The sequence below is a fragment of the Sinocyclocheilus anshuiensis genome, unplaced genomic scaffold (assembly GCF_001515605.1).
Source record: "Sinocyclocheilus anshuiensis isolate Anshui unplaced genomic scaffold, SAMN03320099.WGS_v1.1 scaffold1152, whole genome shotgun sequence".
Lineage (NCBI taxonomy): Eukaryota > Metazoa > Chordata > Actinopteri > Cypriniformes > Cyprinidae > Sinocyclocheilus > Sinocyclocheilus anshuiensis.
Genome location: NW_015551083.1, coordinates 35,931 through 59,415, shown reverse-complemented (window position 1 = coordinate 59,415; position 23,485 = coordinate 35,931). Strand labels below are relative to the sequence as shown.

At 38.1% G+C, this 23,485-nt stretch overlaps 2 protein-coding genes across 2 annotated transcripts; both read left to right on the top strand.

The window, feature by feature from the left end:
* Window positions 1-13: 13 nt before the first annotated feature.
* LOC107662531 (signaling lymphocytic activation molecule) lies at window positions 14-5,099 on the top strand. The gene is made up of 6 exons (XM_016452596.1): window positions 14-52; window positions 151-234; window positions 1,488-1,832; window positions 2,440-2,742; window positions 4,008-4,109; window positions 4,632-5,099. Exons 2-6 carry the CDS (start codon window positions 195-197, stop codon window positions 4,646-4,648), a joined length of 807 nt encoding a protein of 268 aa, XP_016308082.1. The 5' UTR covers window positions 14-52; window positions 151-194; the 3' UTR covers window positions 4,649-5,099.
* A 158-nt stretch (window positions 5,100-5,257) lies between these two features.
* Window positions 5,258-22,534, top strand: dhx30 (DEAH (Asp-Glu-Ala-His) box helicase 30). The gene is made up of 20 exons (XM_016452600.1): window positions 5,258-5,655; window positions 5,749-5,876; window positions 5,994-6,104; window positions 7,249-7,412; window positions 8,703-8,811; window positions 8,928-9,077; window positions 9,985-10,137; window positions 11,094-11,555; window positions 13,174-13,545; window positions 13,632-13,707; window positions 14,885-14,989; window positions 15,098-15,224; window positions 15,398-15,650; window positions 15,803-15,884; window positions 16,847-17,040; window positions 17,109-17,259; window positions 19,219-19,376; window positions 19,636-19,739; window positions 20,519-20,658; window positions 21,982-22,534. Exons 1-20 carry the CDS (start codon window positions 5,481-5,483, stop codon window positions 22,257-22,259), a joined length of 3,492 nt encoding a protein of 1,163 aa, XP_016308086.1. The 5' UTR covers window positions 5,258-5,480; the 3' UTR covers window positions 22,260-22,534.
* Window positions 22,535-23,485: the final 951 nt, after the last annotated feature.

The following is a 23,485-nucleotide window of genomic DNA, read 5'->3' as shown; positions in this document are numbered from 1 at the left end:
TCATAATATATATTGTTCTTCATCCAGCGGCTCTGACTCAAACACGCTTCAGGTGTAAACACGAGTCGATGCGACGCTGATATTAATTCGGATCACTGACGCTACACTCGATTCACACTTACACAATCTACCCGTTTATATCTGTACCTGCAGTCACTCTGAACACACCCCTGAGCGCAGCTCTCGAAGCGAGCATGATTCCTAAATCCGTGTTTCTCCTCTGCTTACTGCTTGGTGAGTTCTGTTCTTTTTAAATGGCATCTGATCTCGTTTTTGCTCGTCTGCTGGAAGTGTTCAGTTTGAAGTAATACGGTTTCTTGGATTTAAACGTGATCTCTTTCCATGCATTCAACAACACAAATTTCTTTTTTTAATAATGACATCAAACATTTAATCAAATGTTGCGCATGGCTGTGTAAGTTGTAGCTTATTAGAAAGTTTGAGCCAGATCTTGTTTAAAAATCAAATGTTCTCAGCTTGGATTAAGTTAGCAGTGTATGCAATGATTTCTTAACCCTGCTGTTATGTGCAAATTTCAATCATGTTTTTAATGTGTGGGGTCAAATTGCCGCCAAAAATTTATATATATCAATAAATTACTCAAATTGACTATCATTTAGTTTTGTTTGTATTTACTTACAATTTACCCAACTGATATTTTAAATACATTTTTAGGACAAAGCACAACTTTTATTTATTTATTTAATTGCTTCATTTACATAGGAAAGAAACCCCCATTGTCCTCAGTTTCTAAGGTTTGTTCCTCTACATCACATTATGCAGATATTGGCCTAACAACTCATTCACAGCGTATCTTGTGGTAATTTTCTTTAGACAGAGAATGACAGTAAAACCTGACATTTTTGACTTTGTGGGGACATTTAGTTGATCCTCATGAGGAAAACCGAATGTTTTTTGGAAATGTAAAAATGCTAAATGTTTTGTGTGATGATTAGGGGAATGAAAATACAGTTTGCACAGTATAAAAATTATTATGTCTATGGAACGTCTTCATATAATATGGAAACCCAACAAAAATAATTTTTGATAGATGCTTGTAAAAATGTATGTACAGTGCTTGTAAACACATAATTGTATGAAATAGTAGATAAAGGACAAACAATGGCTTTCATATGCAGTGCAGTAATAGTAAAATATAAATTGATGCCAATGCATAAATGATACTTACTCATTAGATATTTAGTCATGAAAGGCAATAGAGAGATTCATCAGGAAATAAATTATTCTGCATATAATGTTTAATCTTTTTTTTTTTTTCACCAAAATGTGCACAGGCATTTAAAAAACTTAGTAACACAAGATGTGCATGTTATTATGAATACATTTAGCAAAAGTCAGAAAGATTCAAAAAATATAATTATCATATATTTTTTTTAGCGAAGTCAAAGTTGCTTCAGGCTCCGTTTGAGCCCAGGCTTCACAGGCGGGTCGAGCATCTGATGGCTGTGGCTGTTTGTGTTTCTCAGGTGTGTTCGGCGCAGACACCGATAACACCGAGACCGTGAGGGTTATGCTGGGAGAGTCGCTCACTCTGCACACAGACATTGGCACGGTTCGGAGAGACGATCACATCGTGTGGGTGTTTGGACCTGACAGTCCAGACAACCAGATAGCAGAGCTCATGAAATGGTCCTACATGTTCTCTGTCTTTGTGAGTGGAAAGATGCTGTTTAGAGACAAACTGCAACTGAACCATCAGACCGGATCGCTGACCATTAAAAACACCAAATCTGAACACTCTGGACTTTATAAGTTAACAATCATCCATGACAGAAAGACCTCCCGCAAGAGGTTTGATGTTAAAGTCTATGGTAAGAAAGAAAATAATGCATGTCAATATTTTCAATGTGTGTGTTTATATATACATAATACATATGCACTGTACACACACATATATACGTGACTCTGGAGCACAAAACCAGTCATAAGGGTCAAGTTTTCGAAATTGAGATTTATGCACCATCTGAAAGCTGAATAAATAAGCTTTCCATTGATGTATGGTTTGTTAGGATCGGACAATATTTGGTCGAGATGCAACTATTTGAAAATCTGGAATCTGAGGGTGCAAAAAAATCTAAACATTGAGAAAATCGCCTTTTGATGACGTTCTTAGCAATGCATATTACTAATCGAAAATTAAGTTTTGATATATTTACGGTAGGAAACTTACAAAATATCTTCATGGAACATGATCTTTACTTAATATCCTAATGATTTTTGGCATAAAAGAGAAATGTATAATTTTGACCCATACAATGTATTGTTGGCTATTGCTACAAATATACCCCAGCGACTTAACACTGCTTTTGTGCTCCAGGCTCACGTTTTAGATGTCCAAAGCTGTAACTGGTATGTTTTAGTGTTTTTGGAGACTCTGGTTGATGGGTTTGCTGTCTGAGATTGTTCTATGTATTGCAGCTCCTCTCTCAGCTCCCATCATCAGCGCTGGTTCCTCACAGAACTCGACAGCATCAGAACGATCTGCGGGTCCAGCGTGTGTCCTGGTGTGTTCTGTGAGCAATGCGTCTCGAGCGACTCTGTCCTTCTTTAAGGGCAGTGATTTAGTGTCCAGCGTCAGCGGCTCTGACTTCAGCAGCTCTCTCTCTCTGCCTCTGGATGTGGAGTATCACGATGAAAACACCTACAGCTGTGTGGTCAGTAACTCCATCAGCAACCACACCACGCTCTTTAACATCACCGATCTCTGCCAGCCGCCTCCAGGTGCGTCTGCTTTATTCTTTGCTGTTCCTACATGACTGACTCTGCTCAGACTGGGCTGTACTGTAAGCATTGGTGATGTTGTGCACGACATTTAAAGGCATAATTCAACCCAAAATTAAAATTCTGTCATCATTTCCTCACCCTTATGCTGTTTTATATGCAAAAGAAGATCTTTGAAGAATATGCCTGTACAAGCTAGCTTTAGTCAGTAAGGTATTTTCTTTAAAAATGTGAGATTAGAAGAATAACAAAGTGCAGTAAACAACGCCCCTTAGCTGTTATAAATTCACTGTAAACCACGGCTTCACGGGGTTTATAGCTTTTATAAAACGGTTATTCCATATACGTAGTAAGGTTTCACAAAATAAAACAGAGCAAATAAAGTGTAATGATAATTTACAACAGCTTCGAACGTGGCTCAGCCAATCAGAATCAAGCACCGGAACTATCCGCTTTTATAAAAAATTATTTGTGCTACACACCAGTGTGTTTATGATTATAATAATGAATTAAATTAGTGTGATGCCAAATACCAGATTGCAATATTGAGCAGCATAACAGACTGTTTTTGACCACTGAAAATGTGTACAATTTACTGGCACTGAAATCCATATGTCTTTGGAAATGAACCATAGAGGGACTTAAAAACTAAGATACCAAAGGAAAGGTTTGTTAAGAAACAAAAGCTAAAAGGATATGAAATTCCTGAGTTACAGGTCTGTAAACATCAGAAAAATGTGTTTTTGCCTTTTTTTGAACAGTCGCCATTGGCATATAATGCAACAAAGATTGCTAAAGTCAACAGATTTGACTAATAGAGCTACTAAACTCTGTGTAAACATAACATCATGATGCTGCCATCTTTCCAAAGTCGTTTTGCCCCCACCCTGCATTATTATATGTGACATTTCATATTTTGGCTTTCATCATTTATGTGTGTCTTTCTTCAGAACAAAATAGTAACAAAATCTAAAATCTTAGCCAGGCAACCTCAATCCAATCTGGCGTCATCATTGGTTGTTGCAGGTCACATGACCTCAGATCATGATGCTGTCATAGATAGAAGAACCAGTGAGGTTTAGATGTAATTAATGCACTGCCATATTTGATTTGGGCTGTGAATACAGGACTTAATCAGTTACTTAAACAGCAGAATTTTCATTTGTGGCACTAAATGCATGGAGGAATGCATAGGTTAATTGTTATTTTTCTGGATCTGTTACTGTGCTTGACATCAAGCTGTTTGGACCTGTTTATGATTTCAGACGACTCGCTGCTCTACTGTCTGCTGCTGATTCCTGTCGCTCTCACAGTGACCGCTGTCGTATTGTGTGTCCGTCGAAAACGTGCAAAAGCAGAAGAAGAGAGTGAGTATCACATACAGGTCACACTGCTGCTCTTCTGCTCTGCTCTTCAGCAAAGCTGCATTTATTTGATTAAAATACAGAAAAAAATGAAATATTATTAGAATTGAAAACAGCAGTTTTCTATGTGAATCTCTGTTAAACTGTAATGTATTTCTGTGATGCGCAGCTGTATTTTCAGCATCATTACTCCAGTCTTCAGTGTCACATGATCTTCAGAAATCATTCTAATATGCTGATCTGCTGCTCAACAAACATTTCTGATTATTAATAATATTGAAAACTCTTATTATTTTTGTGGAAACTGTGATGCATTTTATTTTTCAGGATTCACAGATGAACAGAAAGTTCAAAAGAGCAGCATTTATTTGAAATAGAAATCTTTTGTCACATTATTACACTTTTTAAAAAATTTTTTTTTTATCGATTTCATGCATATTCTAGTATTAATTAATTCTGAAAAAAATGATTTTGCCAAAAAAGTATTTTTTTGTTTGTCTTAACATTTGGTGTTTGTTTTGACAGCGGATGAAAATTGCTAGCGCTATAGAGAACTGTGAGGATGAAACACAGAGCCTCAAGAGAAGATGACGCTGAAGCACCTGCTAGTGTTTACCTTAGAAACTCTAATTAAGAACTGTTTTAATAGAATATTTGATGTATTTATTGAGTGTTTTGTCAGCATCGCGCAGCATGTCCATGATGAAAATGATGGTCTGATGCAAACTGTTTTTACAAAATCCTTCAGTTGATCTGAACGTTGGTCTCTCAGTGCTGCTGACTGAAGAAGTAAAGCAGCGTGGTTTGTGATGATGCTGGAACATTGCTGTGAAGGGAAACTTGACTGAAGATGTTTTAATCCTCACTTAAACATATAAACTTGTTTGTGTTTTATTAAGATTGTAGCGGTTGCAGTAGCTGCTCTTGTTCAGAAGGAAAAACACTTGTCAGTTTATCATTCTCGGTCTATATTTCCATTGTAATCTTGGATTTGTTTTAAATAAATTACTTTAAAAGAAAATTATGTTTTGTCATTTGACAGTGTTTTTGTAGAGGAGTGTGATACTCACACCTTCATGTAATACGTTTAAGCATTTTAGCATAAAAAAAAATAGGATAGAGTTAAATTTTATTTGTGTTTTCGGGCTACTTGTACTAATAAGCTGCACAATGCAAAAATGTATCTGTTACAATAAATCAAATTATTATCGGAGTAGATTACATGTGCACTGGAGCAGAATTACATGTCTTTGTGTATCTTGTTTTATGTATTTGTTAATATGAAAGATACAATTCCATATCTGATCACAATTCCAGTAGGCGGCGCTACCGCCAGCAGGTTTCCCGTCAAAAGCGGCGAAGAAGACATTAAACATGGCGGCGTCCTGTGCGGCACTCATGCGGGTTCGCGCACTGGTCACTTTAAGGAGAAAAACTCTTGAAGTTAATAAAGACATCTGGTCAAACTGGACGTCTGTGTGTCATTATAGGACTAAAGTTGGTGTCGCACATAAACATCGACGCTCTCCGCCGGAAACGGATCACAAAGGTAAGACTCGTGAGATCTGCGAACACAAACACATCACGCAGCAGACTAAAGGATCTCGAGACGAGCGCTTTATCATCTCACGTGTGCGTACAGGTCGTCCTGATCTTCTCCTCGAGTTTCCCCAGCCGAAGAACCTCCTGTTCGCCACACTGTCCAGATCTCTGGGTCTGTCCGATCTGTCCCAGTACATCCAGTACAGCTGCACCGATGGAGAAGTCAAGGTTAGATGCGTCTTGTGTATTCTGTAGCTTGATCGAATGCTACTGTGTGGTTATGGTATGCCGTTTTATTTCTCGTGCACTTGACCTTTTTATACCGTGTTGGATGTCTTTTGTTAGAGAGCGACAGTCACGCTTCACTGGCCCGAGAGGATCGAGACCGAGGGCTTCGGGTCGCGGAAAGTGGAGGCGGAGCGTCACGCGGCAGCCGCGGCTCTCTGTAAACTCCGAGTAAGACTGTTATGTGTGACACGCTTAAAGGAACAGTTCAACCCAACATTAACATTTGCTTAATATATGCTGACCCTGAGGCCATCTGAGATGTAGATGAGTTTGTTTCTTCATCAGGTTTGTAGAAATGTAGCATTGCATCAGTGTCTCAGCAATGGATGCTCTGCAGTGAATGGGTGCCGTCAGAATGAGAGCTGATAAAAACATCACAATAATCCACAAGTAATCCACAGCACTCCAGTCCATCAGTTAACATCTGGAGAAGACAAAAGCTGAAACTAATCCAGCATTAAGACGTTTTTAACTAAAATACCATAGAGTCCATAATCCATAATAAAGCTTCCTCCAGTGAAAAAGTGCATTTGCTGTTTTCTCTCGCATCAAAATCCAGCCACATATTTGTTTAGAGCTGTTTAAACACTGCTTGATCTGTGCAGATTTCGCTCCTGATTCAGACCAGAACACTTTCTCACTGGAGGAAGCCTTATTATGGATTATGGACTCTATGGTATTTTAGTTAAAAACGTCTTAATGCTGGATTAGTTTCAGCTTTTGTCTTCTCCAGATGTTAACTGATGGACTGGAGTGCTGTGGATTACTTGTGGATTATTGTGATGTTTTTATCAGCTGTTTGGACTCTCATTCTGACGGCACCCATTCACTGCAGAGCATCCATTGCTGAGACACTGATGCAATGCTACATTTCTCCAAATCTGTTCCCATTGCATTCAATATCATTCATCTCTCGGTGAACTATATGGTGACTGAACTGTAGTTCAGTATTTTACCTGAAGTTGAAAATTTACGTACTCCAATGTTGTTCCAAAATATGTCCCGATGTGACCTCCCTTCATTCTTGGAACACTAAAGAAGAAATTCTCAAGGCCGTGTTTTTCAGTTTGTACCATGTAATATTAACCATAAATGGAGACGCAAAAGCACCAGAAATGTTTCATAAAACTTGTCCATACTACTTGTGTACTTTATTCCAAGTCTTTTAAAACCATGTCTCGATTCACTTAACCATTAAAATGTGAAATTTCACAAATAATGTTTGTTTTCTGTGCTGTTTACAAAAAATTATAGATTATTAGACCACTATTTGAATGTTTAGCAATCTTGTAAATTCTGCATTGTGTTTTAGGAGCTGGGAGTCCTCAGACAAGGAACGCAACCCTCTGTAACAGGAATGACGAGACGGAAAGGGAGGCAGACGTCTGTCTGGGAAGATGAAGATGATGTGGCGGTCCATGATCGTCTTAAATATCTGCCATTCCTGAAGAAAACCCAGAAGGAAAGAGCCCAAGGGTAGTCTTATACTGCAGCTGAGTTTATTATTTTAAGTTTGTCATTCCAGTTATATACAAGTGTGTAGGGGAATAAAATGCACAATAAGATTGTAGTCACCATAGAATCAAATACTCTTGTATTTTGGAAGTACAAACTGGGCACATAGGTTGAAAACAGTAAACACAATGTGCCAAAAATTAAATATGAAATATTAGCTGATGACAAATATGTAGTGTAATGTACATTAGAATAGATCACAGACAAAATACGTTTGCAAGGATGTGCACTTGGTTGTTGGATATATTAAAGATGTTATCAGTAATGTCAGCTTGTTGTTAGTTATGTTGTAATCAAAAGCAATGTGCCTGATTAATAAGTCCTAGTGATTTTTATGTATATTAAAAAGTGGATGGGGCCAAGGAGCGAGCCCTGAGGTACCCCATTTGTTAATTTGTATGACTTGAGTCATATCAGTAATTGTTTCAGTAACAGTAGAAGTTTCTCTCTTATGTTGAACACAGAAGATATTTTGAAGAACCAAACAGTTGTTGGTCCCCATCGATTTCCATAGTAGGGAAAGAAATACTATGGGAGTCAATGGGGACCATCAACTGTTTGGTTACCAGCATTCTTCAAAATATGTTCTTTTATGTTCAACAGAAGAAAGAAACTCATTCAGGTTTGGAATGACATGAGAGCGAGTAAATGATGACAAAATGTTCATTTCTGGGTAAACTATTCTTTTAAAAAGTAAAAAAAAAGATCACAAAATCATGTAAACTTTTGAAATGGGCCTATATTATGCCATAAATCCTTGTGTAAATAAGCGTTAACGTATTTCTGCTAAGTTCCACATTTAAAAAAAAAAAAAAAGCCATCCATTGTTTAGAGAGATAAAAGTGCAAGAAAGACATGTTAACCAGAATGTTTAAATTTTTCTATTCATAAATAGAATATTTAAATAAATGTTGGATCGCATGCATATATATATATATATATATTTTTTTTTTCCAGTTTTCCATGTGCCCTTTCTGTACTTTCAACTTGATGCTTCCCAGTGGTAAAGAAACAAGTCAGCTTATTGTCTATACACATCATTACTACATAGTGTAGATATATTCTGGAAATTGATGTCCTGCGTAGACAAAGTGGTAAACGAGATGCTTGTGTGGTAGGAGTCGAGCAGACAGGAATACCTATAGTATGATTCAATATCATCCTTTCGTATAAATATGACATGCTGTTTGATATCCATGTTTGTGCATTTGGCATGATCTGCATCTGTATCTGATGTTTGATGTGTTATAGGCCCATAGAAGAGGATCCAGCAGTGATTGAGGCGCTCTCCGTATTTCCAAAGCCAAAGGCACTTCTTGGCAGCATCATTCAGGTGGCCACATCATCCAATAGAGTCAGAGTAAGTTATAAACATTACTGATCAGCACACACATCTGACAGATAGACATCGATTTCCTTTTTTCTCCTGTTGCTTTTCATCCCTATGTGTTTCTGTTTCTCTGTTCTCCCGTGTAGGAGCTGCTTCAGTACAGAACTACCGGTGGTAAGGTAAAGACGTGTGAGTTGACCGTACGCTGGCCCGAGGAGATGACCTTTACCGCTGATGGCCGTCGCAGACTGGAGGCGGAGTCAAACGCAGCAGCACTGGCTTGTCTCCGGTTTAAGGTTGGGTTGAAAACATGCACAGACAGTTCTTTAGGGAACTGGCTCACGAGAGTCATTTGTTCTCGAATTAGACAACACAGGTCGTGCTATGCTTATTTTTGCATGTCGTTGCTGCAGGAAACACAAGTGTAATCTGTGCCACACTGGTTGTGCATCATGTCAGAAATATATTAATACAAGTTATGTGCACCAACAAACTTGTTAACTGAATTTGAACGAACTTATTGCTGGGGTGTAAATATAAAAATGTTTTCACTCTGCAAACCACAATTTGTGAAGCGCTGCTCTAGAATATCCCTGTGCTCTAAAACCACCTATTTATGGCGAGAAATATTCTCCTGTTGTGTTTAAAATCTCGGTACTCCTTTTGTGTCGATGTCAAATTGGTTTCCATGCAGTTTGACAAAAACCGTCTCTATGAAAAAACACTAAAGAATCATGTAAAACCAGAAAACCTTTATTGTAAAAACTACAACTACAAACTACATCAGTTCACAGACTGTGAAACTCAGATAGATGAAGAAACAGCAGATTCTCTTTGAATGCTTCATAAGACGAGTCTCAATTTCATAAGTTGTGTATTTCAAATTTTAGAGTTCGACAGCCTACAAGAAAGGTTTTCTGTTTTTATAACTTTTTTATATATTGTTGACTTTTGGCAAATCGCATGGAACCCAATGGGGGTCGGTTTGATCCCGACACAAACGATGTAACTAATATTTTGGCCATGTGTCTAAACTTTGCATGCACATTCATAACCCTAAATGAGAAAACTTCATGCAATAAAAATCTAATTCTGTAGTTGTGAAGTAACTGCCGCTGTTGATAAGCCTTACTCTCTGTTTCAGTAGGAAGTACTGTGCTTGTCATCTAGCACCCGCACTGACTGCTTTTGTTCGGTCCACAGGAGCTGAAGCTTCTGGATGAGCAGAACAATCCTCTGACTCACGCCAGATACCATCAGCAGGAGGTGCGTGAAGCTGGAGAGAGACACAGACGGCCCTGCCGCATCCAAATACCCACAGATCTAGAGCGCAGGGTTCAGGAGTACCTCACACAGGTGAAACACACACCATCTCACTCCGGACCCATGTTTCGGCCAATCAGAAGTACATAAAGGATATTTCATAATTATGTGTGTTAGAATACAGATGGAGACATGATTTTTATTTGGATATTTGGCTTGTGCATGAACACTTACTACTTAATTACAAGCATTACACTGAACTGAAAATAATGAGAATAATGTAAAAATGTCTAGTTAAACGGAAACTAGTGGTGTGCAATATTGACAAATAATTATCTCAATACTTTGGGGGGATTTTGATAATGATAATTCATATTTTGCTGAGTGTGTTTTTGTGCTGGTTTAGGCATGTCATGGATAAATAAATGACATTAAAACCGCCAGTAGGTGGCAGCAAGTGTGTGTCTTAATGAGTGATTCACTGAATCATTCATTCAAACGATTTGTTCAAAATGACTGATTCATTTAGAAGCGAAGCAAGCGACTGTCTGTATGAATGGATATTTGAATCGCTGACTCAAATGAATGATTCATTCAAAAACTGATTCGTTCAGCAACAAAACACCGCACAAATGTTCTGATCCGGCTTTATTAGGAACTATTTTCATTGGCAAAACATATTAACAAATTGTTTGTTAAACTGTTTTATGAAAATCAATGTCGCATTTGCAGTCGAGCTCAAGCAGTGATATTCAAGAAAACGCACTCTTGCTTGTGTTTCATAACGTGAATTAAATGGGCATTTTAACTGCATTCAGGTTTTTTTTGCATATACTTGATAATGTCAGCTCGCACATCGTTAAAACGACAATTATGATATTATCATAGACAATAAATATCGCACACCCCTAACGGAAATGCTTAGAATGTAAAGGACACCTAGCTAATAAACAAGCAAAAAAATCCGGCAGTGCTGTAGAACTAAATGCACTGTAATATTGATTTAATTGTTGAAACAGTTCATGACTGTTTGATATGTGTTTGTTTAGTATCCAGTGGAGGCTGAGGTTCAGAAACTGTGGGATGAAGAGGAGCAGCGGCCCGTTCATGATGATGATAATGATGATGATGAGGACTTGATTACAGATGCTATCACTGGTAAGCGGTACCGTGCTTTATGCCACGAGGAGGCGGAGTCTCTCAGCGACCACCTGCTCAGCCTGTGGATGAGGGTGGGGCCTGGCAGAGGGGCGGAGCTTCCCGTGGACTCCTATAAAGAGAGCGTGCTGGAGGCGGTGAGGTCCTCACAGGTGCTTGTGATCGCTGGAGAGACGGGCTGCGGGAAGACCACACGGATCCCGCGCTTCTTGTTGGAGGGGCAGGTCAGGAGAGGAGAGGGGGCCGAGTGCAACATCCTGGTCACGCAGCCTCGCCGGATCAGCGCCGTGTCTGTTGCGCACCGTGTAGCGCAGGAGATGGGACCCGCTCTCCGTCACTGCGTGGGATACCAGGCAAGAACATACTAGAGCTTTCAGTCTGTAATTAGTTTTGTTTTATGATGCACATGAAAGTTTCATTATTTAATTTTTGCATGACTTCTCCAATGCTGTAGTCCGCATAAATCCCGCTCTCTTTCAGATCCGCCTCCATTTTTAAGGCCAACACCCATATCTCAATATCCAATCAACTACTGATGGATAAAACCGAGTCCCTGGACACTTTTTCTTTTTCAATAATCTGTTTCATGCGGGTGCGCAACATATGGCAGAACAGATCTGCATTTCTCTGCGATTTTAAGATTTTTAAAAACATAAGCAAACAAAACATTTTGAACATGTTTGAATCAGTTTTTTCTCTAAAGTTCACAAATAAACCAAAGTCCGAACATTTGAAAATCATTCTTTTGTTAAGTTTAAAGGCTCGTTCACACCACAACTAAAAATAAACCATGAAAAAACTGTTACTTGAGATAAAATAAATGTACTATAAAATTAAAACAAAAAATTATTAAAACGATGTAGACATAAAAAAAAAAAACGGTTAAAAATCACAAAAACACAAAATTACTGAAACTTTATCAAACATGGAAATAAAAACAGAAAATAACTAATTAAAACTATAATTAGGGATGTGCGATATCACTAGGGATGCACCGATATGAACATTTTGCCCGATACCGATAATTGTTTATTTTTGAAAGCCGATAACCGATATGTTGGCCGATACATCTATATCCAAATTGTTATATACTTTTTGAGACTGCAAACGAACAGCGCGCATCTGAAGTGTCTCTGAAGGAAATAATGCATTATTTATCGGCTTTAAGATATCGGCCAAATTTTCTAATCGGCCGATACCGATAACAGAAAAAATTAGCATTTATCGGCCATATATATATATATATATATATATGACCTCAATAATTTTTGGTGACGCAATATATTTACTTAAAAATTAATGTCACAATGTTTTGTACGTTCCACTTGCGCCTGTGTCTTTTGCAGCTTCTCGTACATAACTAGGTGCAGTCATGAGGAGCTAGTTCAAATTAAAAAAAAGCTTCTACAAACAAAGTTTCATCTGCAGATATGGTCTTGTTTAGGCATCTGACGGACATCTGACTGCTGAGTAGTGATTGTGTTTCTCAGCAATAGTGAGCAGCCTTAACTTACAGAGAAAAGAAGGTCCGGGAAAAATCTGTAGATGGAAAAATCTCTATACAAGTTCTTTGTGCATTTTTCTTTTTCTACTTGTTACTTTGCACTTTTTGTTAGGAAATGTTTATTTACTATTTATTCGGGTTTTTTTAAGGTGTTGAATATTTTGATACTTAATTTCCATGATCTAAATATTCTTAAAAATGAAAAGTTTGTTATTAAGCATTATTATGCTGTTACATTATGATGATATATTCAGTGGTATAAAATGGTCTTTAAAATGACAATAATATCGCTTACCGCAATTATTTCCAAAACAAAAAGTTGTTATCGTGACAGGCCTATTTGTCTGTGCTCTTTCCATTTAAAATTAGAGGCAACCACTGCATTTTAATCATGATCCAAACCTCCCTAGTGTTTATATTAGAGATCAGTCGCCTGTCCCTGAACGTGCGGTGTGTGTCTGTCTCAGGTGCGTCTGGAGTCCCGTCCCCCGGAGCGCAGCGGTGGCGCTCTGCTCTTCCTCACAGTCGGAGTCCTGCTGCGCAAACTACAGTCCAACCCCGGTCTGCAGGGCATCAGCCATGTGATCGTGGACGAGGTGCACGAGAGAGACGTGAACACGGACCTGCTGCTGGCGCTGCTGCTCTCCAGCATCAAGAACAATCCTGACCTGCGAGTGCTGCTCATGAGCGCCACCGGAGACACGCAGCGGCTCTCGCAGTATTTCGGCGGATGCCCGGTGGTGCATGTGCCGGGATTCATGCATCCGGTGCAGGCCCGGTTCCTGGAGGAGGTGCTGACGGAGATGGGTCGACCGACACCGCCGAGGAGAGACCGAGAGGTGAGTTCAGGTGAAGCTTCACGCTGTGAGGATGTTTGATTATGTGAGGAATCACAATCAGTTTTCCTTCTGTTCTCCGTCTCAAGGAAGAAAAGGATGTCGCTCCTGATCTGGATCTAGTGGCTGATGTGATAGACCACATTCACAGCAATAGAGAGCCAGGTAAAGATGCTTTTAGGGCTGATGTGATTAATCTGTAAATTCAGTGTTAAATGTAGCATTGCATCAGTTGCTTACTAATGGATCCTTTGCAGTCAGGTGTGACTGGGGGTGTTAAAAATAAAGATAATTTAATCATAATATTATTACTATTGTTTTGCATTAATAATAAATGCAGGCACTGATAATATTACATGTTTATTTCTCGGTAATGCACATTTGACAGGAGTTGGGACGCATACAAAATTGACTTATTTTAGCAACGGTAATGTGCGAAATCTAATTTTATATGGAAAATGTGTATATTTCACTCTTATTAAACGCACCAATATTCTTCTGTAGTGTTATACTGAACTGACTGATGTCTGATTGTTGTGTTTTTTCAACGCACTGACTTTCATAAACAAAAAAGGCCAAAACTTTGACAAAAGTTGATTTCTTGTTGATTTGATGTTTTATAATAGTGATTTTATGATTTCTAAATATAAAGCAAAAAAAACAAATAAGTGGTCCTCTGCTGCCATCTGCTGGTTATAGTGGTGATTTAATGTATTTTTACATTTTGCACAAGTGTTTGTTTACCACAAAGTATATTTTGGTCATCCCATTGAAAACAACATTTAAAGTGGATCATTTTTAGAGCTTTAAAGTGCTGGAAATAGTTACTAGTTTCAAGTCAAATACTTGAAAAGAGCTTGAATTTCTCTCTCAAGAGGTTGTACAAACCCTGAAATGAATGATGTAATAACATTCAACTCTTTCTGACACAACACAATGGTTATAGTTAGCATTACTACTTCTGGTTTTCCACGTCAGCGCAGTTTGATCTGTTTGTAATGGAGCATTTAGTGTGTTATTCAAATGTGCAGTAAAAGTTTCGCGAGATCCAAACAGCTGATCAAAGTAATCCACAGCACTCCAGTCCATCAGTGAACATCTGGAGAAGACAAAAGCTGAAACAAATCCAGCATTAAGACGTTTTTAACTAAAATACCATAGAGTCCATAATCCATAATAACTCTTCCTCCAGTAAAAAAGTGCATCTGCTGTTGTCTCTCACATCAAAATCCAGCCACGTATTTAGATCGGTTTTGTTCTGTGCAGATTTCTCTCCTGATTCAGACCAGGCCTCTTCTTCCTCTCGTATACTGACTAACAGTGTTTGTTTGCTCCGCTGCAGGCGCTCTGTTGTGTTTTCTCCCAGGATGGCAAGATATTAAAGCTGTGCAACAGAAACTGGAAGAAAAAGCAGCTTTCAGATCCGGCTCACAGTTGATTTTACCGTGTAAGTACAGCGGCAGCAGGTTCCTGGGACGTTTCATGAAACACTTCATACTGTATTTGAATCTGCTCTGATTGTTTGACAGCAGTGTTTTCTGTGTCTCCGCTGCAGTGCACTCCAGTATGGCAGTAACGGAGCAGCAGACGGTGTTCCGGCGTCCTCCAGACGGACAGAGGAAGATCGTCCTGACCACAAACATCGCAGAGACCTCGGTCACTATAGACGACATCGTGCACGTGCTAAATAAAAAAATATGAAAAGGAGGGAAAGGATCTCCTGTGTTTAACTGCTTTGATCTGCTTGCTTTAAATTCAGAAACGAGGCTCAGTTTGGTCAGTTCTCTGCATTTGTGGCATCTGTAATTGTAATTGCGATTACAGACAAGACTAATTTATAAAATAATCGTTTTAGTCTGAATGGCCCTGGGATGCAGAAATATGAGAATCTGTGTTCGCAGGTCTCTGGTCTGAACACGGTCTGGATTTCACAAGCTAACGTCACTCAGCGAAGAGGAAGAGCGGGCCGCTGTCAGCCGGGCCATTCCTACCACCTCTTCCCTCGAAAACAGCTGGACCGCATGGCTGTGTTTCCCGTCCCAGAGATCCTGCGCACTCCTCTGGAGAGCGTCATCATACAGGCCAAGATCCACTGTCCCCACAGCAAAGTGAGCGAAAGAGTCTCCTGTGTTTAACTGCTTCGATCGGCTTGCTTTAAATTCAGAAACTAGGCTCACTTTGGTCAGTTCTCTGCGTTAAGATCAGTTTATGATTTCATTCATGTTATTATTTGAACACGTTGTTGTTCTTCCTCGTGCAGGCTGTGGACTTCCTGGCACAAGTGCTGGATTCCCCGGATAGTCAAGCAGTCAGAGTCGCTGTGAAGAACCTGATGGATATTGGTAAGTGTTTTTCATTTTTTAGAAAGTAGTATCTATTTATTGGTTTATTTTTTAATGCATATATTCAGTTTGAAATGATACAGGCTTCATTCTGTCCTGTGCCTTAACTAAAGACTGGTCAAAACAGACAGAACCAACAAAATTTGGTTTAAATGTGTACAGTGACTTTTGAAACAGGTGCTGTACCAAATGAAATGAAGGATGATGTAACGGTGTTTCCTTAATAATACTTTTATTTTAAACAATGCCAATTTTCAGCAGTATTTTTGAAATGTATAAAAATAGAATCTACTGCTCTTTATTGTTAATATATTATACTTCTTACTGTTTTGAACTGTATTTCTCCATTGCACTTGCATTAAGGACAGCTTAATTTATTATAATAGACGTTCACACACACTTTCTGTCCACTGAACACAGTAAGGACCGCTTCATACTAAATGTGTTCTGCCTTCAGTTGTGCAAGACAGAAATATCTGTGCTGCATCACAGCATCTCATGCAGTTCTGTATGAACCGGTCAAACCTTTTGTAACTTGAAAAATGAGTTAAGAATTGGACTGGAGTTTTTATAAATGCATTCGACTGACAAAACTCAGTTACCAGAGACACAGTTAAATCCAGTGTTATTTTAGTCTATTGTAGTTTTTGTTAATATTTTACTTGGATTTTATTTTTAGTTTTTTTTTCCTGTATTCATTTTAATTTGAAAGTTTTAGTATTTTTGTTGTGTGTTTTGTTATTCATTCATTCATTTTTTTCTATTTTTTTCAGTTTTAGGTTAGTTTATTTTTGAACTTAAACTTATTTTGTTTCCAATAGCTGCCAAGGACACATTTCTCATTTTTTAGTTAACAGTAATAACCCTAATTGAAAGGCACCATCCCATGAGCACTGTAGATCTGAGCAGATGTCTTCAGCAGCACGTGTGTGTGTGTGTGTTGTCTCTTCTCTGCGGCTCAGGTGTGCTGGACGCTGCTGAGAATCTGACTCCGCTGGGAGAGCGTGTGGCCTGCATGTCGTGTGACCCGCGTCTGGGGAAGGCGTTGGTTCTCTCGGCTCTGTTCTCCTGCGTTCTTCCCGTTTTGTCTGTGGCGGCCTGCTTGACGCGAGACCCGTTCTATAACAGCATGCAGAACCGGGCGCTCGTCTCCAAGGTCAGAGAGCCGTTCAGAGAGGGTTCACGGTGTTTGTGCTGGTTTTAATCCTGCTGTGGTCTCTGCAGGCCAAGGTGGCTCTCAGCGGCTCCAGCTGCAGCGATCATCTGGTCTTCAGTCGAGTCGTTCAGAGCTGGAAAGAGCTGCAGGGCAGAGAGAGCAAGCAGGAGTTTCTGGACAAATACACTCTGTCTGGAGCCAGTCTGCGCTTCATACATGGTGAGACCTGCACACAGTTAAAGCACGAGGCTAAAACTATATCTAATTAAACTGAATTCAAATCTAAATAATAGAATTATTCCGGCCATCTCATGTTATTTTGAGCGTACATGTCCATGCTGAGTATGTAAATCTTTGTGATTATGATTATGCTCATAATGCATTCGGGTCTGTTTTGACCTGGAACAGATAGATAATTTCTAAAAATGCATAGTTTTGGAAATGACTTCGCAAATGCTTTAAGATGCCTAAAAGACATCGTGCACGTGCTGGACGCCGGCTGTCAGAAAGAGCAGAACTACGACACCAGAACCAAGGTCCTTCACCCGCCTCGACACTCGGTCTGTTTCGACCCAGAAGAGAAAATTACAAATTTAAAAAAAAAAATGCATAGCTTTTAAGATTCAAGATTTAAGATTCTTTATTGTTGCTATACAAGTAAAGTGAAATTTGAGCAATCCTAACAGTGCAGTCACATGTAACTTATACATCTGTAATACAACAACAAAAAAAAAGTATGTTATACAAGACTAACAATATTATTTCCTTATTTTAGTAAGAGAATGAAACTTAGCAAATGCTTTAAGACCCTCAACATACATTATTTTTTATAAAAAAAAAAAAAAAAGAGCAAGCAGGAGTTTCTGGACAAATACACTCTGTCTGGAGCCAGTCTGCGCTTCATACATGGTGAGACCTGCACACAGTTAAAGCACGAGGCTAAAACTATATCTAATTAAACTGAATTCAAATCTAAATAATATAATTATTCCGGCCATCTCATGTTATTTTGAGCGTACATGTCCATGCTGAGTATGTAAATCTTTGTGATTATGATTATGCTCATAATGCATTCGGGTCTGTTTTGACCTGGAACAGATAGATAATTTCTAAAAATGCATAGTTTTGGAAATGACTTCGCAAATGCTTTAAGATGCCTAAAATACGTATCATTTATTTTTTACAATTGATGATTTTTTTTTCTTTTTATTTTTTTTACAAATATTTATTAAGAGATTGAACCATTAAAAAAAAAAAAAAAGTTTGGGTCATTTTGACACTGGTATGTATTAGGTGTCAAAAATACTTTGTAAAATTATCTATGAAGTTATATTAGTGTCAAAAACTTTCCCATGTGTCTCACACTTTTGGACTGAATTTTACCTGAATATGTCACCTACTAATGAACCACTGCAGAATGAAAGACTGATCACTTTCTTCATCTGAAAGTGAAAGTTTATGCAAGTAGATTTTATTTACTAATATTAATATTTACGTTGTTTTGATGTTTTGAGCAATCATGAGCTATAAAATGCTAAACTCAATGGAGTTTAATTAAATTCCATTCTTTACACTGGGGTCAATACTGATAATTCTCAGATTATACGCTCTTATAAATTTCGCACAGTGATATATTCAAATTAAATTTCTCATCAATATTGAAAAAAAATGATCCGTTTTTGTTTTTATGGCTCGTGCATAATTTGAACTTTCAAAGAATTTTTAAATGAATAAAAACGGTTAAATGCAGCAATAACAAGGTAACATTTAAATCTTTGAAATTGGTTCACATTCCCTCTTCAATGAGAAGTTGCTGATCAGATACAAAATGATTGCAGTTGAAAAATCTATAATAATTCTTTGGGTCCAAACACAGTACATTATAGTGCATCTGTGTATGTAAATGCTCTGGTTCTGCATCTGAGCGTCACATTAGATTCATCTGAAGCTTTGCTGCTCTTCTATGAATTTGTTTTCTGCTGCATCTGCACAAAATATGAAGCACTGATGCGTTGTTTTCATGCTTGAGACTGGTCTGCACTGATGTGGCTTCCTTAGGACGAGTCGTTCTGTTGTATTCCTCAGTCACTTTGGATAGAAAGCCTCTGGTGAATGAACCAGTGTGATGATATAAATCATGCTCTTCACGTGCATGCTTGCTCTGGGTCTCTCAAACAGGCCTGATGCAGCAGTTCGGAGAGAATCTGTGTGAAGCTGGACTTCTGGATGCTTCTGCTGAATGTCTGCGTCTGTCGTCTGGTCTGAATCAGCACAGTCAGCAGGAGCAGCTGGTTAAAGCCGTGCTGATCGCCGGACTCTATCCTCACCTCATACAGGTGGTTATTGACACATGCATTTATTTTGTAAGCAGATAATATAATTTCTTATTTAAAGTCCCAAGCAGATTTGAAAAGCATTGCATTAATTAAAAATGCACTACAGTCAGTTATGTTTTGGTGCATGATTTCATGTGCACAAGCCTGAATTGTATAACCGTATAGATTTGTAATGTCAGCGTTTATTGGCCACAGCACAAAAATAACAACTGTATCTGCACCAAACACGATTTCTGTAAAGATGCACATGTATTTACAGGTGAAAAGAGGCACAGTGACCAAAAGTGGAAGATTTCGGCCGGAGAATCTGTCGTACCGTACGGAAAGCGGCCCTGTGCTTCTGCATCGCTCCTCTGCCAACCGGTAAAAACATCAATAGAGTCGCACACAACTGTTACTGGATAATGGATCGATTGAAATGTTTGTTTTATTGTTTCAAGGCCTCACTCTAAACATTTTTACAATTTAAATATTTGAATTCAAAAGCTGAGTTTGTACAGGAAAATGCATTTTGAAGACATGACCTTATATGGAATCAGTATTACGTGTGTTTTGGTATCGTAGCGTTTTAATGCTTTGTTATGATTGGCTTAGCTCTTCACATCAGAACTGAGTGCCAGTGTTTGCTAACAGGTTCTGAGTTTTGTGTCCCATCTTTCAGTAACAGCACCTGAAATATGATGCACAACAAAACCCAAAGAATTTTTTTGTTATGTGAAAATAAACATTAACTGGAATAAAATATACAAATTATTTTATTTCAGCTAGTTGCCATGGCAACATTTCTCATTTTCATTTAGTTTTATGATGTACTAAAATAACTAAAGCTTAAACTGAAATAAAAATAGTAGACGTATATATATTTAAAGCTATAAAAGTGTCAAAATTACTAAAACTTTTAACTAAAATTGAAATGAAAATGGAAAACAAAAAATTAAAAGAAATTCAAGATATTAATAAAAACTCAATAATACTAAAATAACACCTGGCAGACTTTCTCTACATTTTCCTCATCATGTTAAATACAAACAGGAATACAGAGTCTAACTTTTCAAATCAAATCAAATCTCTGTTGGGCTTTCTCGTTCTGAATGTGCATCGTTCGAGTATCTGTTTCTTCTTCTTGTGTCGGTGTCATTCAGAGGAAACCCGGATCTGTCGAGTCGCTGGCTCACCTTCTTCTCTGCGGTCAAATCAAACGGTCAGGTCTTCATCAGAGACTCTTCGGTGGTTCATCCGCTGGCGCTGCTGCTCCTCACAGACTGTGACCTCAGCGAGAGAGGTAATGCCAGGCCTAATCATAGCGCACATACTAGAGCTCAGTTTGTGAAGGAAAACTAGGGTGAGAAATATTTGTTGACAACCTGTTCTGACAAAGACAAGACGACACTGAAATCATTAAGCACTAACTGCGACTATATCCAACATTCAGTATAAGATGAGACTAAAATGTAGTTGAAAAAAATAAAGACTTTCTATATCTAAAATTTCTCTAGAAGAGGAAAAAAATGGACCTCCAGAAGTTTATGCTTGCGGTTGCCAGATATCAGGCGTGTAAATCCCCCACTCAGAGCTTCTCTCTTTAAAAAGGCACATGTGTTTATCTTCGCAACCTGGCAACCACAAACATGTAAGCTGGAGTTGATCTCGACTGATCGAGTTTACAATACAGAGTCTTTTTTTCCATTTCAATAGAAAAACATGCAGGTAATTTGGAATTAATATTAGGAATATCACTGCTTTCATTTTAGATGAGTTTTACCAGTTTTCATAATGTAGAGAGTGTTTATATTTCTGGTAATATAATAAATCAGGGAACCAGATGAGGTCAAATACAGCATGTGTACGAGTCGATTTGCGCTTACAGGTGAAAGTGTGGTTATTTTCATGCAATTTCTCAAATGTGTCCCTGGAGCACAAAAGCAGTGTTAAGTCGCTGGGGTATATTTGTAGCAATAGCCAACAATACATTGTATGGGTCAAAATTATAGATTTTTCTTTTATGCCAAAAATCATTAGGATATTAAGTGAAGATCATGTTCCATGAAGATATTGTGTAAATTTCCTACCGTAAATATATCAAAACTTAATTTTTGATTAGTAATATGCATTGCTAAGAACTTCATTTGGACAACTTTAAAGATGATTTTCTCAATATTTAGATTTTTTTGCACCCTCAGATTCCAGATTTTCAAATAGTTGTATCTCAGCCAAATATTGTCCTATCCTAACAAACCATACATCAATGGAAAGCTTAGCTTTCAGCTTTGAGACGATGCATACATCTCAATTTTGAAAAATTGACACTTAAGACTATCTGTGACCCTGGACCACAAAACCAATCACGATTATAATTTTGAGCAGAATAATTGATTATCAGTTTAACCATTATGCAGCGTGACTAAGTTTTAACTGACTAAAACTAGACTAAAATAGACTAGTTGGACTTCAGAACAAAAGATCAACATGGCCTAAATATGATAAAAACCAAAAGGATATTTGACACAGGACTGAGACTATAACACAGCTGATTGGTCAGTGTATGTTAGCTCTAAAGTGTTTTGTAGATGCAGCGGTGAGGATGTTTTGGTTTGTGTTTGCTCAGTTGTTGGAGATGTTGTGGAGGTGCTGTTACCGGGTCACTCACTCATCCGATGGGAGTTTTCTCCTCACGTCTGGGAGTTACTGTGGGATCTGCGCACTTCCCTGCAGGCCATGATCCACCGCAGTCTGCGCCGCTGCGACCGCAGATCCACCTCCGGCGGCTGTAAGGACAGCGAGCTCGTCGCTTTATTAGTGGAGCTGCTGAATAACACGGATCCAGAGTCTGGCAGCGATCAGGAAGAGTTTAGCACAGAAAACATTCGGTCCGACAGTCTGTAACCTCCACACTTCTTGAAACACAATCATGCATGAAGCTGCTTTATTTATGAAGTGAAAAGATTGGTGGCATTTCTCATTAGCAGTGAAACCCCAGAACGTTTATGCACAAAGGTATTTTCATCAAGTTCGGGAGACATAAATACTAGGATGTGTAACATAAGAATGCCTCTAACTTAATATCAGCGTTGTGTCTGAGGATGTATGAATACTGCTATAATACTAAACTATTTCGTGTGCCTGTGAGGGCGGGACAAATAAAGTAATGTAACACTTTGCTTCATTTATTGTCCAATTAAAGATGTTCAAATCACATCCTGCATAATTCCAGTGCTCATTTGATGCGACAATACAGTGCCTTGCAAAAGTATTCATATTGTTTTTCTTCTACTTTTTTTTTTTTTTTTTAAGCCTCAAACTTTAATTGTTGCATTTACATTTTTCAGGTGGCTCAGTTAAAATTGTGAACTGAACGTCTTTTAACTTTGCCACAACCAATTGAAAATTTCCAATGCAACAATCAGCATAAAAAGTTGTCTCTGTTCACTGTATGGAGCATTTGGCTCGCACACAAGGAGTCGACTGCATCTGAAGCAAATGAGAGCTTCTGACTTGAGACAGCAGTATTATTAAATTCTGTTTCACACTGTGTGCATATCAGATTCAGTGTAACTGATTTGCTTCTGTTTCATTGCGGTCCGTGTGAATGCATCCTGACTTACCAACACAGAACATGAGAAGCTGTTAACAGAAACATTTCTGTCATACAGGCTACTGAATTTAAACTAGCTGTTTTCTATGTGAATATCTGTTAAACTGTAATTTATTTCTGTGATGTGCAGTCTTCAGTCTTCAGTGTCACATGATCTTCAGAAATCAGTATAATATGCTGATTTGCTGCTCAAGAAACATTTCTGATTATTAATAATATTATTAATATTTAAAACAGTTAAGTACTTTTTTTCAGGATTTTATGATGAATAGAAAGATCCAAAGATCAGATTTCTTAGGAAATAAATTATGGAAATTAATACTTTTATTTAGCAAGGATGCTTTAAATTGATCAAAAGTGACATTTATAATGTTACAAAAGATTTCTATTTCAGATAAATGCTGTTCTTCTGAACTTTCTGTTCATTAAAGAGACCTGAAAAAATTCTTAATAATTAAGAATATACATAAATGTTTTTTTTGAGCAGCAAATCAGCATATTAGAATGATTTCTGAAG

Excerpts from the sequence above, each read along its gene's own strand:
- LOC107662531 (XM_016452596.1), top strand. The coding sequence starts at position 195 with ATGATTCCTAAATCCGTGTTTCTCCTCTGCTTACTGCTTG. Across the intron at positions 1,833-2,439 it reads GTTTGATGTTAAAGTCTATG|CTCCTCTCTCAGCTCCCATC; the intron begins GTAAGAAAGAAA and ends TATGTATTGCAG. Across the intron at positions 2,743-4,007 it reads TCTCTGCCAGCCGCCTCCAG|ACGACTCGCTGCTCTACTGT; the intron begins GTGCGTCTGCTT and ends TTATGATTTCAG.
- dhx30 (XM_016452600.1), top strand. The coding sequence starts at position 5,481 with ATGGCGGCGTCCTGTGCGGCACTCATGCGGGTTCGCGCACTGGTCACT. Across the intron at positions 19,377-19,635 it reads TCTATCCTCACCTCATACAG|GTGAAAAGAGGCACAGTGAC; the intron begins GTGGTTATTGAC and ends ATGTATTTACAG. Across the intron at positions 20,659-21,981 it reads CTGTGACCTCAGCGAGAGAG|TTGTTGGAGATGTTGTGGAG; the intron begins GTAATGCCAGGC and ends GTGTTTGCTCAG.